The sequence below is a fragment of the Anabrus simplex genome, chromosome 5 (genome assembly GCF_040414725.1).
Source record: "Anabrus simplex isolate iqAnaSimp1 chromosome 5, ASM4041472v1, whole genome shotgun sequence".
In the NCBI taxonomy this organism is placed as follows: domain Eukaryota; kingdom Metazoa; phylum Arthropoda; class Insecta; order Orthoptera; family Tettigoniidae; genus Anabrus; species Anabrus simplex.
The window spans coordinates 393,977,760-393,991,325 of NC_090269.1; the positions used below are offsets into that span (position 1 = coordinate 393,977,760).

General features: G+C 39.9%; 1 protein-coding gene across 1 annotated transcript in view; it reads right to left on the reverse strand.

Moving 5' to 3' along the window:
• Window positions 1-9,725: 9,725 nt before the first annotated feature.
• LOC136874992 (uncharacterized) overlaps window positions 9,726-13,566 on the reverse strand; it is a 47,560-nt gene continuing 43,719 nt past the window's right edge. The window contains exon 3 of the mRNA XM_067148702.2: window positions 9,726-10,064. Within this exon, the coding sequence (XP_067004803.2) occupies window positions 9,838-10,064 (227 nt within the window). The 3' untranslated portion in view covers window positions 9,726-9,837. The remainder of the gene's footprint in view (window positions 10,065-13,566) is intronic.

Below are 13,566 nucleotides of genomic sequence, written 5' to 3' on the forward strand. Positions count from 1 at the left end.
ATGCGGGAGATAGTGGGTTCGAACCCCACTGTTGGTAGCCCTGAAGATGGCTTTCCGTTTTTTCCAGGCAAACGTTTGAGCTGTATCTTAGTTAAATCCACGACTGCGTAATTCCCTTTCCTTGCCCTTTCCTATCCCATCGTCTCTATGAAATCTATCTGTGTCTGTGCGACGTAAATCAGATTATAAAAAGTCAATCAGCATGAATTGTTTGTTAACTCCAAGAGCCGTACTGAATGGGTCAGAGGGTCGAAGCGCTGGCCTTCCGATCCCAGCTTGGCGGGTTCGATTCTGGCTCACGCTGGTGGTATTTGAAGGTACTCAAATACGTCAGCCTCGTGTCGGTAGATTTAGTGGCACGTCAAAGAACTCCTGCGGGACTAAATTGCGGCACCTTGGCGTCTCCGAAAATCGTAAAACTAGTTAATGGTACACAAAGCCAATAATATTATTATCATTATTTTAACCCCAAGGTAGTATCACAGTTCTCGAAAATCATGTCATTTGAACGATAGGGATTATGATTATTACGTAACTCCAACAATTATTATTAATAATAAGAATATCGATTATGGGTGGAAACTACTCATATTGAAAACTTGGGTATGGTTGGACATAATCTTATAAATAAAGTTGTAGGGGGTCCGATCCCCGTAATTTCATCTGTTTTGCCATACTTTGATATTCTTTCCATTCTAGGTGTCTGTTCCACCACCACGGTGGAACAACTAGATAGATCTCGACCGAACTTCACATTTAGAGTTTACTCATCAAGGAGCAGATTTTGATAGGCTTGTAATTTGAAAATCGCTTAATAGACTGGGGTTTACGGGAATACAAGAAAATTTCTTTTTAATTTTCTCCTATACTATTGAATTTCTGTAATATAATTTGAATATGTGTGAAACGCCTCTTCATTTCAAAACAATTAGTTTTATGTACATAATTTCGCTTATTTTCAAATGACGGAGAAAATTGCTGTTTTGTTTTCTACGGGCTTCATCCTCAGCAGCAAGTGACGGACACCCACGCAGGTTGACAGCAAATCTATCAGTTTGCATGGCAACGTTCTTTGCCAGCAGAGCTGTAACGTAATGCCACTTTCGTCATCATTCCTCTAAACTCGTGGTTTCTCGTTGGGTAGAAGGCGGAAGAGACGTCAGTCTACCAGTCTGAGGGATATTTTCGAAATACTGTTGGAGGTTACAATCGTCATCGAATATTGTTGAGCGTGGCTGTTACCATTAGAACAGTACCACGTAGTATAGCCAATTATTTCATAGTGTAAGGTGTTTTCTGACATTTGATAAACCTGTTACTGTATTTGCACTCTACTTCAGTATTATGCTTTAATTTCTTACCTCTGCCTTGCCTTTTTAGGCTTAAAAATAACAACATAATCATTTTCATAATATTTAACATGCCCTGCGCCTAAATATCTTTGATGTCGCTTTCAAAAATCCTTAACGAATATGATCAGAATTTAGGAACTGACATTTCATTTTTCCACATGGTATTTTTATATTTGTTTTATCCGGCTGTCCTATCTTCGGTCGTTGTCCTTAACTGCATAAATTATTCCGTATGTATTGGAGTGCTAATCCAGAAATCACGACTCTCCCTTCTTTGAATGATATTACGCACTGCTAATCCAGAAATCATGACTCTGCCTTCTTTGAGTTATATTACGCACTATTACTGCCATGCATATTTTTTTCCTTCGCAGTCTATGTTTTCCCAATTAAGTCATATGACGGACCGTTAATTGGAACGTATTTAGAGCCAGTAGGTAGGTTTTGATATTTTCGAGACGTGGTGCCTTATTCTATGGCCCCCAGGGGTTCTTAACTTTGGAGCGTGGGTTGGCGACCACGGGGCCCTCAGCTGAGTCTTGGCATTGCTTCCACTTACTTGTGCCAGGCTCCTCACTTTCATCTATCCTATCCGACCTCCCTTGGTCAACTCTTGTTCTTTTCCGACCTCGACGCTATTAGGTTTGCGAGGGCTAGGGAGTCTTTCATTTTCACGCCCCTCGTGGCCCTTCTCTTCCTTTGGCAGACATCTTCATTTTCCGAAGTGTCGGATCCCTTCCATTTTTCCCTCTGATTAGTGTTATATAGAGGATGGTTGCCTAGTTGTACTTCCTCTTAAAACAATAATCACCACCACCATCACCACCTTATTCTATGGCCAATAAAAGAACGAGCTGCCTCGGAAAATCTCCCTTCAAAGGTGAAGAACACCGATCCACGTCTAGGGCATCCAAGAATTTTTCGGAACGTGAAGCCAGTTTGAATGCGGGCAGACAGCATGCTAGGTTCAGCTCGCAAGGAGAATGTCTAGGGCGTCTGAGGCTGCTTTTAATAAAGTTGTTTTATATCCCAACGTTGCCGAGGGGACGTATATGTTGTGCCACTTTGTAGCTTTCTTCACATACCATCGAAATGAGTCACGATCAAACCTACTAACTTGGGGACCAGCTAGCCAATGCTACTATATAACCCATTTAGCTTCAGATTGAGAGAACAGGCGTTCTGCCGGCAGATTTCAGAAGAGCGCTGCTCGATATTCAGTGTGTGATGGTCATTGTAATCCAGAGTTATGCTCTCAGATGATTAGAAAATACCGTTTAAGTGAAACATCATTGGATCGATTCAGTAAAACTGGTAGAAAGATTCTATCATTTAGACTAGGAATCCCAATCTCTCAGGAATATTTTCTGGATCTAGCAGAACGACAAAATAGTTCTATATCATCAAACGAAATACATATTTTTCAGTAGAAATGGGGAAGGAGGCCATATCTATAAGTAGCGTCAGAGAACACTGATGAAGATCGCAAACTCTTAAAAGGAGGGAGAGAAAGATTTGAAATTGTTACAAAATTAAGCTTAACCTCAAATGAAGCTAGATATCATCCGTTTCCGAAATTATTTGGATCTCGTGGGTGATTCATTTGAATCTCAAATTTCTGTATCAAAAGAGAGGGACACATGCCAAATTTGAAAATTTTCATCAGTCTGTGAGATACAACAATTGAAGATTCCAAATCACTGGCTAACCGCATGTGAAAGTGTCATGCTGAATCCACAAGAATGGCGTTGAGATCGCTATAACCGGTCGACAACGGACAAGGTAGTCGTGTTGCTGGCGTGGAAGGAATGAGACAAGCAAGGAGTTCCAGAGAACGGAAGACTCCTCTAAAGAAGTATCAGTCCCTTTCTATTCTTATTATGTTAAGGCAAGGCGAGATGAACTATTGGCATTTCTGAAGAAATAGAGACTGTAAGGACCGTCTGTATAAGAACTCATGAAAAGGGCAGGTTGACACCTCCATCTTTAAATATATCATAAGTCAGGGCAAGGGAGTTTTCTTTTCAGGCATTTCCACTTGACGACCTTAATGCGTACGAGTAAATGAAACAATTCACTATGTTGCACGTGTAAATATTCCTGATCCGACATTTCTATTAGAAGTACAATGAAACCGAAGTGGGAAGAAATGTCTTTTTAATACGGTTAGTCACCCAATGATCACCATATTTCGCTTCACTTTGTAAGATCTCATGTATTTACTGAACGAAGGTCAAGTATTTGGACCAACTCCTTGTTTTATTCCATCCGTTGTGTGTCCAATGCGAGGATTATCTGTACTGTTATGCACCGAGTTTAGGATACTAACTGCCGACATTGATAAGGTCGTTAGCACTGATCTGTCATGAAAGTGTAATGACACAAAGCTTTTCACCATTTTCAAAGGTCACAAACTATGGTGTATGGACTCGGGGATCTCTGAATTGGCGTCCGCCATACATGATAGACGAGCAATGTTCAGAATGGTAATCATAAATTTGGTCAACTGAACACAATTGGGGCGGGGGGTAGTACTCTGATCGGTGTTAGGATTCCACCAACAGTCGGTCTTCAATGAGTGTGATTATTCCCCACTTAGAATCTACATGAAATATTATAAATGTATACCCATTTCAGCGGTTACGTGGGAATCTACCCATCAATGATGAATAATTCTGCTTCACATGTTAGTTAGTTTTTCTGCCCAATTGGAAGTTGTAAAGCAAGTTCAAAACGTTTCCTGATGATGATCCACAGGAATTCCTTCCAATCGGTAATTAATTTCAAACTATTCACATTCGTAGAAGAAGACCAAGGGGACGCGAACAAGCAATTCCCTCTCAATATCAAGTAGAACGATATAACAAATATGATTCACTACTTCAGTGACGTTTAAGAGCTAATAAGCTCTCGAAGTTTTAATATCATCGTTTACAAATTATTGTGGATCACCATGATCTAAGTACTTATTAGTTCTTAACCGAACTACAAAAAGGAACGCGCAGACGCTGAAACAATACCAAACGAATTACAAACTTGTCAAGCAGTAAGGAAATTGGGATGCTGCCCTGAAGAAATTACAGAGTCCCACACTTTTAACATTGTTTCCGAAATTCTAACAATATTGTGCGTAAATAAGTGCTATCGGACATTATATGACGTTATATTTAATTTGATACAAATCTGTTTGCAAATGCTTTACTCAAGATTCTACATTGTTGGAGCAACAGTTTTGTGAGCTAAATATATTAGGAAGAATGAATTAGAAAAATTGTATACTAATCTGAAAAACCTGTCCTTATCATAGTCGTGCTCGACCTAGGACAACTTCCCCACCAGCCACATCACCTATATATCCGGCAGAATATCTACGTTGAAATACAGAATATAGCGATTTTTGAAAACTGCAGGATTTTGAGGAAAGTGATGAAGAGTGATTTGAAGGATCCATATGGAGGACAATTAGAGTATTCATAATATTTCACCAGGCTAAGATTTTAATCCCGCCCATTATTTTATAACTTCCCTAATTGTATGGATGCTACTAGGACAAAAATACTTAATTTTTCAATACAAAACCTACCATCACTGTTTAACCGGTCATAAAAATGATATGTTATAAATCATATGAGCATGTAATATGAAATGGCATTCACAGACAATACAAAATGTATTAAGATGCAAAATGTACGTACGTAATACTATTGACTGTAAATATCGTTTCTCAAAATTAGTATTGAAACGCGGATGGCAGCTACCGCTATGTTTGTCAACAGTTGTGTTTCTATACCTAATTAAGTCCAAAACTGCGATAAGAACTTAGGAACTGTTACAGGAACTCCCACTATTAACCCTGTGAATGATATGTTTTGCAGTCCATATTTTCCTTTATAATACGAGACTGTTGGATCATAAATACTCTTCTCATCTAAATCCACCTCTTACGGTTAGTGGGAGAGCAATGTATGTTTTAAAACATGGCGTCAGCATTTTAACTCCTGAGTCAGCTCCCGAGTTCAGTGACCCCAGGGTCATTGACGCCATGACGTCATGACCACGTGACCGTGACCTCACATTGTTTCTAAACAAAACCATGTGCATTTTGACAGCTCTCAAAGATGACAGCTGTCATCTTGATGGACCCTAACCTCACTTGTTGAGTACATGGACGCTGATGACATCACTACTGCCTTCTTGACAAGGCCTAACCACATTGTTACCACCTTAAGCACGTGGGGGCCCAGAATTTAAAATTCACGTGCTATTTGACAGGTGCCATCTTGACAGGTCTTAACCACGTAGGCGCGGAATTTAAACAAGTGAACGGAGCTAACCTCACTGCTGCCAAATTGACAGGGCCTAACCTCACTGCAGCCACTTTAACGACGTGGTGGCGCGGAATTTAAAATCCACGTGTTTTGATAGCTGTCAGGATGACAGGACCTAACCACGTGGGCGCGGACTTTAAACGAGTGAACGTGGCTAACTTTACTGATAGCATCTTAACAGGCCTAACCTCATTCCTGCCACCTTATCCACGCAGGAGCGCGGAATTTGAAAACGTGAAAGCTGACAAGATGAGAGGTCCTAACTACGTGCACTTGTCAAACGAATGAAACGGGGCTAAGCATCCCCTTGTCGGACTCCAGTTTAGATCTCAAAAGGTTGTGATATTCACCTGAAAACTGAACCTTTGATTTGGTGTTAGTGGGGGCTTCTGTGATGATGTTTATAGTATTATTGTTCACCCCAAACTCTTCCGGGAAGTTTATCAATGCCTTCCTGTCGATCGAATTCCTTCTGGAAGTCCATAAAAATTATTACTAGGTATTTTTCTTTAGGTTGGCAACTTTAATTAGAGCTCTTATGTTAAGAATGTGTTTATTACATGATCTCTGCTTTCTGAACCCTCCCTGATATTCACCAAGCTGTGGAACAATTTGTGTTTAAGTTCTTGAAGGAAGAGCTTTAGAAATAATCTTGCAGGTTATAGATAAATGTGTGATGCATCTGCAGTTGTTATTATTCGTTTTAGGTCCTTTCTTCGTGACAGCGAGGATGCGGAGTGATTTCCAGTCATCATGCACCTTAGTGGTTCTCCAGATCTCTTCAAAGATCTGCGTTAATGTCTCTGACACAATTGAGCCCTTAAAAGGGCACACTTCGTCTTTTGCATGGTGGTTGAGACTCTGAGTTGATTGTTATAGTATGCGTTCTTTCGAAGGTCACAGTTCATGGTTCACAGTTCAGAAGTTTTCCACTTTATTTCACTTCATTTCTCCCCCCCCCCCCGCCTTCATTTCTTTCATCTTCTGCACCTGCCTAAATATCCTAGCTGGAGAGAAGGCGCAACATTCTAGGCGGCCCGGCTCAAACCTCGAGGGTGAAGAATTAAAACTACCGTTCGGATTGGGGAAGCATATTCCTTCCAGGTTATTGTAGACTCTGCTAAATTAATACCTTATCTGGGTTGCAGGCAATTCAGGTATAGTAGTGCAAGTAGGAAAAGTGCTCAGTCATGCACCATTAAGCCAAATACCCTCACATTTACACTTCCAGTCATCAACCCTATCATCCAGCACCAACTCAATCAGAGCAAAAATGAAACAGGTCTTTATCATCTCGATCATGCCAGCACTCACTCAGCGAGACGCATACACATATATCCGACATCCACCAACCATCCATTATCAACTTGTTCATTGCAAAACCATATTCGGTGACAATCATCTGCTCTTCATTTCATGACACGTAAGAGGGAACCTTCAGAAAATATTCACCAAATCGTGTTTACCTTTACTCCTTGCATTATTCAAGTGTCCGAGAAATTCTCACCCCAACAGTTGCAAGAGAATTACTGTCATTATGGAGACTTTCCAGCCATATCTGATACTTTTAACTTGACATTCATTCAAAAAAACAATTGTATAGAAGTGATTATATACACACCTTCTGATTACTTTCCACAATTATTTGACAAAAAAATAGCACTCTTAATTATTATTGGGCTATTTTTGAGTCACTGGTTCTCCCGGATTAACTTAACCAACATCAATTAAGCCTTCTAGAAACAAATCTTGAGCATATTTACTAAGCATGTTCTCGAATTTGGAAAAAATATCCATGTTGCCCCCCCTCCAAATTCTCCAAGCACTTTCTTCTACACCTGAACATAGAAATATATAGACAATAATTAAAATTATTTCACTACCACAGTAATCATGCACAGCGAAATGAAAAAGTACGTAAATCGTAATGAAGTAATTAATAAACGAAATACATCTTAGAGAAAGGAAGCCGGGTTTCATCCTCATGAGCTTACAACTTAAGAACTTGGATTGTTAATCACGGAGACCTTAGATGAGTCATGTCATTGATTTCACTTACATATGTCAGGCTCCTTGCTTTAATCTATCCTATCCTACCTCAAATTGCCAACACTTGTTATTTTCTGACCCGGACGTTAACAGGTTCGCGACCGCCTGGAGACTTTCATTTTCATACATTTCGTGGCCCTTGAGTTTATTGGGCCGATGTCTTGATTTCGCGAAGTGTCGGATACATTCAGTTTCTTCCTCTGATTAGTGATAATAGAGGATGGTTGCACAGTTGGATTTCCCCTTAAAAAATCACCACCACAAGATCACCTCAGATGCGTAGGTCGCCCATTGACATCAAACAGAAAAGCATGCACCTGGTGTGCGTAATATGTCATCAGACACTCCCAGAAATAAAACTCATATGATAAAGGATAATGCATGACCTTAATAGTTGTTTATCTTAGCGGTCCTCCATAGCAAACTCCAGCATTAAGCACGTCATGGTACAGCTGTTTAATAAAAAATATATCAGGAGAAAATCAAACATAGCTCAACTCAAAATAAACTTTCAGCGTGTCCAGTTAGTTACATAAGATACATATGAAACGGATGATAAGTAAAGTACAAAAAATGGGGAAGCGGAACTGATAGAATCCAACCTAAAACTTGAACATTTGGGAGGGATGATTTCATCAATTGATCTACAGTGTACTAGATCATGTTTATATTTTGTAAAAGATCTAAGCTATATGTTTTGAACACTATCTCTGGTGTCCGCTAGGCCATTGTGTTCTGTACTTTACATATCTTCAGTAAGCACGTAATGTTTGAACTTAACACGACTTAACACATTCAAGGCAACCTTGAAAATTAATTCCTCAGTATTCACCCTGCAGAAATGCCTGTTGGTGCGGGTTTAACAGAACACGCTGTTGCTCGACGTGACTGCCAGGTGTATGCATAAGTCTTTCCCGGTTTCACTAAGAGATGGCGCTAGCGAACAGTTCGGAGCGTATGAATTTGACACATACGTCAGCTTCTTCGTCTGATATTAACCTACTAGCATACACAAGTTGAATCCGCCAAGTACTAGCACCTGTGTTGTATCGTTCAGTGATCATGTCGACGTATGTGCCTGAAAAATAACATTTGCGGCAATCATTACTTTTCTTATTTAATCAAAAGATAAACACTGTTGAAAGTCATCTATTGCTGGTAGAACAATATGGTGAACACGCTCTATCGATTAGAATATACGAGACATGGTTTCGACAATTTAAACATGATGATATCAGTGTGAAAAACAGTGCGGTCTGGTAGACCACAAAATTGCGAAGACGAGCAATTGCAGGGGCTACTCGATGATGACCCATCTCGAACTGACCGCTATCGCGAACAAACTATTAATTTAATTCATGCATTGAACGAAAGACGACCGGAATCGACCAGAAGATATATCAAAGTGATTTTGCTACATGACAACGCGCCGTCTCACACAGCAAGTGAAAGACACCTAGAAATCGCTTGGATGGTGGCATCCTTCCGCACCCGCCGTACTTTCCTGACCTGGCGCCATCTGACTATCAACTCTTCGCACCCATGAGGCACACGCTCGCAGAGCAGCTCTTCAACAATTTCCAGGAAGTTGGAAAATGGCTTGACGAATGTTTTGCCGTAAGACACAAGCAGTGTTTCTGTTATTGTATGAATAACTTACCTGAAACATGGACGAAGTATGTAGAAGCCGATGGCCAATATCCTGAATAAACAAAGAACGAATTTCCCTTAAAAATTACGTGTTTTCCTTACCGCAAAACCGGCAAAAACTTGTGCATACACCTGGTATTATACATCCTTTCCGGAATGTACCCCTTCTGCTAGAAGTTTGCCGCCCTCAGAAAATACAATAGGAATGTAAGGTGGGTATATTCTGAATGCCGTAACACATGTAAACGGCAACTAAATGGATCACAAAAGACCCTGCGCCACTGGGATCCGACGCAGCCTGACACAATTTGTTCTTACATATTTAGTTTTAGAGAATTCTCCTGCAAACTGTTTAAAATTTCTTTATTACTAAAGTTCATGTTTTTACGTTCTCGACAGAAAGAAATTGGAAATTTTAAAATCCACCGTGATATTTTGCCTCCGTGCAGCTGCGTACATTAGGCCGACGGACAGGCAGCTTTAGACTCCCAAGTGAAGAGATTTTGTCCAGACATTCCTGCATTCTCCACGGCCAGACGGAATTCTTCTATCTTCTCCGAGGTGATCGGTAAGCGTTTACTTAGCAGTGCATAGCCAAGTTCCCCAAAACTCTGCAGACAGTTGGCTAGCGCCATGGTAGTACCATCTGTTGACAAGTAGATCACCAGATCTATGCGGGTTCCATCTGAAATACAAGTGGAAACAAACTGAAGGAAAAGTAATCTTTGAAGATCATCATCCCAGAGGCTAATATAATAATTTTCGTAAAATCTTACGTACATTAAGGAAGTTGCCTTGTTTAGTGAGGTTGATTTGTATATAAGGAACAATGATCTAGCCATATTATGCCTTATATATTGGTGACAAAACCGTTATACGATAATCTACAATTGTAACATGATTCATTTCCGAAGAACCTTTGCTGGTCAAGATGCCTCCTATAATTTTCTGTTGTAATTAACGTATAAATTTTATCTTGGTAATGGATTCGTAAGACGAAAGTGTTATAACCTTTATGACAGGATGGTAGCTGTTTGAAAAAATGTGAAAGTATACGTTCGACTGCACTCCATTACTTTTGTTTTGGACTTATTTATTATCATCTTGTACTCCTTACCTAAGACTCTGCCCATTACCATTGAGCAATTTCTCCAAATCTTGTGCAGTCTGAGATAAAATATCAATATCACCTGCAAATCTCAGGGTTTTGATTTCCTCCCCTTAGATTGCGAGTCCCTTCCCAATGTCCTTTTTCGTCTTTGATTTCCTTTAATGCCTGTTCTGTATAACCATTGAAATGTAGGAGGGACAATGTGCAGCCTTGCTTTACTCCTTTTTAGATTGCTGCTTCTTTTTCAAAGCCCTAGATTCTTATAGCTGCAGAATGACTTTTACACAGATTGTAGATAATATTTCGTTCTCGGTGTCTGATCCCGAATACCTTCAGAATTTCAAATAGCTTGTTTCAATCAACATTTTCGAGTACCTTTTATGTTATAATTAACGTATAAATTTTATTTTGGTAATGGATTTGTCTTACCTTCGAAAATCCTTACTTTTCTGTTTCCTTGCATGTATTACACTTGGATGTATTGACCGTGTTCTAAAATACTTTATTTGCTTATCGATTAAGTTCTCTGATCAACACAGTCTTTGTCTGAGTTGAGAAGTTCTCACTCCCCATCCCTTATCTAAAAAAATAACGTAAGTCTGAGTATTATTCTTGTATCTTTGTATTTCAAACCTTATTTTGCTCTATTTTGATTCAGTTGCGTCATTATAAGGTTACTAGCGGTAGTACCTGGCGTTGCCTCGACAGTTTTTGAATGTTTACCTTTACGATTTGTATTGTCATTAATAATGAGTGAAGTGAATTTCTGCAGAATTCTTCATTGAGACGACGATGGATATTTTACGATGTATTATGTAGTTTTAAAGTTATTTATATGCGTTCGATTTCAAGTTTTAGATTGTTACATTTTCGAGTAAAATTTTATCATCGTGGAAGCCTGAATTGACTGGGAAATATTTGATACATAAATGAAAAGTACATATTATTTACCGTCGCGCTACAGATATGGTGTACACGATACCAACTGTCGTTGAGACTGTCGTCAATCAGCCTAGCGACCCCAAAAACTGTGGATTCAACACTAATATTGGCCATTTTACACTATTTACTTTTCACGCCATCTCAGCCCCCGTCCCTATAGAGGCTGAACATGGGCTTAAACGCCATCTAGATCATCACAATCCATCTCAGCGACACATAAACCTTGGATTCGACGTTAATATTGTTTATTTTTCATTAGTATTACATATCATCCCATCCCAAAACTCACCGCTAACGGGGGTAGGAATTTCTCACCTCCAAAGTATCTTCTTCTTTTTTCAAGATACAAAGTCATATGTGTACCCAGTTTATTGAAAGCTCTTCTAGGGCATATGTCTATAATATTGATCATTTTGGGTGTTTTCTGTCTCATCAATTCTCACTCCCTATGCCTGTGGCATTGTACTTGGACTTAGACGATATCAGAAATATCAGTGTTCATCCCTATGACCACTAAAAATATGGGCTCGAAGATAATATTGGTCGTTTTCAGTTATTCTTACTTGTCATCCCCTTCCAATCTGCAAACCTGGGTGTGGTATGGATGTCTCACATCCATAGCAATTTTTTTCTAGACAACAAGTTAATTGTGTGCCCAGTTAGGTTGAGAGTTATCCTGGAACACACATACATACACCCATAATCTCGGCCGTTCTGGACATTCTTTTTCTTCTCAATCCTCGTGCCTATGAGGTCTGAACTTTGACTTAAACGGTAACTATGGATTCGACGCTAATACATGTGGTTTTCGATTATTTTAACATTGAACTCTCACACCTAGAGGTGTCTAACTCCCACAGTATTTGTTTCCAGATGGTATCTCATTTGTGTATCAAGTTTGGTTAAAAGGCACACGGGAGCGTACATAAATACTGCCCTTGGATTTATTGATTGAACTAAACAGGCCGTCGCCCAATACAAAATTCATATTGGTAATACCCTATGCCTAAGAAACCATATAAAAACTTATAAACAAATAATAACGAGTTAAGAATAATCGGCCAGTGGTAAACACGCTCCCGGAGTGCCGTTGGCGCTGTGAATAAATCTGTACTATGGAAATAAATGTTGTACAGGCTATGGTCAATAAGATGGACTCCTCACGCAGTGACCATTGCCCGGTGACGCCTACTACGTTGAGGCTACTGGCCGAAACAGAATGGTTCACCATGCAATGCCCACCGCGTGCCTGAATCTCGTGTAAACCAGAAGTACTGTGGTCTCCTGGGGCTCGCGAGGATGCTCACGAGACTATACTAATTATGTATTGTTAAAAAGAAAAAGGGATAATAATGGAGCTCTTCCCAGCAGTGCTGACTACTGCGGAAGCCTGGTGTAAGCCATTAGTAAGAAATGTTACGCAGCTTGCATCGGTTACGTAACGTATAGATATGCTACGTCCGACCTTGTCCCGACTCCACTTTGCTTGGGCCTGCCAGTCTGACAATAAAATAGGGGCCAATGACCTTCGATGTTAGGCCCCTTTAAACAACAAGCATCATCATCATCATCATCAACAATAAAATACCTCACCCAGGAAACCCCAGAAAGATCACGCCTCCCACTGAGTGCACTTGCTTACTCAGGGCAATCCTCCTGCCATCTAAATTATATTGCACGTTACATTCACATAACACCTTCACTGCCCTTACTCATTCTGCTGAGCTGTGCCTACCTCACTTTCTGTTCTACTTAATGTTCCAACTCCTTTCTCACTTACGCAGTAAGAGAAAAGAAACACGCGCTGTATAATTCGCAATCTCCTCCAACTCACCAGCTCACAAAATTTCTCAATACTACTTGCCCTTATCTAAACCAATTACAACTTATTCAAATAAACCTCCACACTAGAGTTTTCTTAATTTCCCTCAACCAAACCTCCTCAGAATACATCAACTTAAATTTCACTGTATACCATCACATGCCACCATATACCAACTGCACCTCGTTCTCATCCTCCCTCTTACCGCTACCAAGTATAATAGTTACACACACTATAAACCATTTCCAACTTACTTAAATATACCTCCATACTAGAATTCTCCTAATTACTCCTAGGCCAACATTTATAACA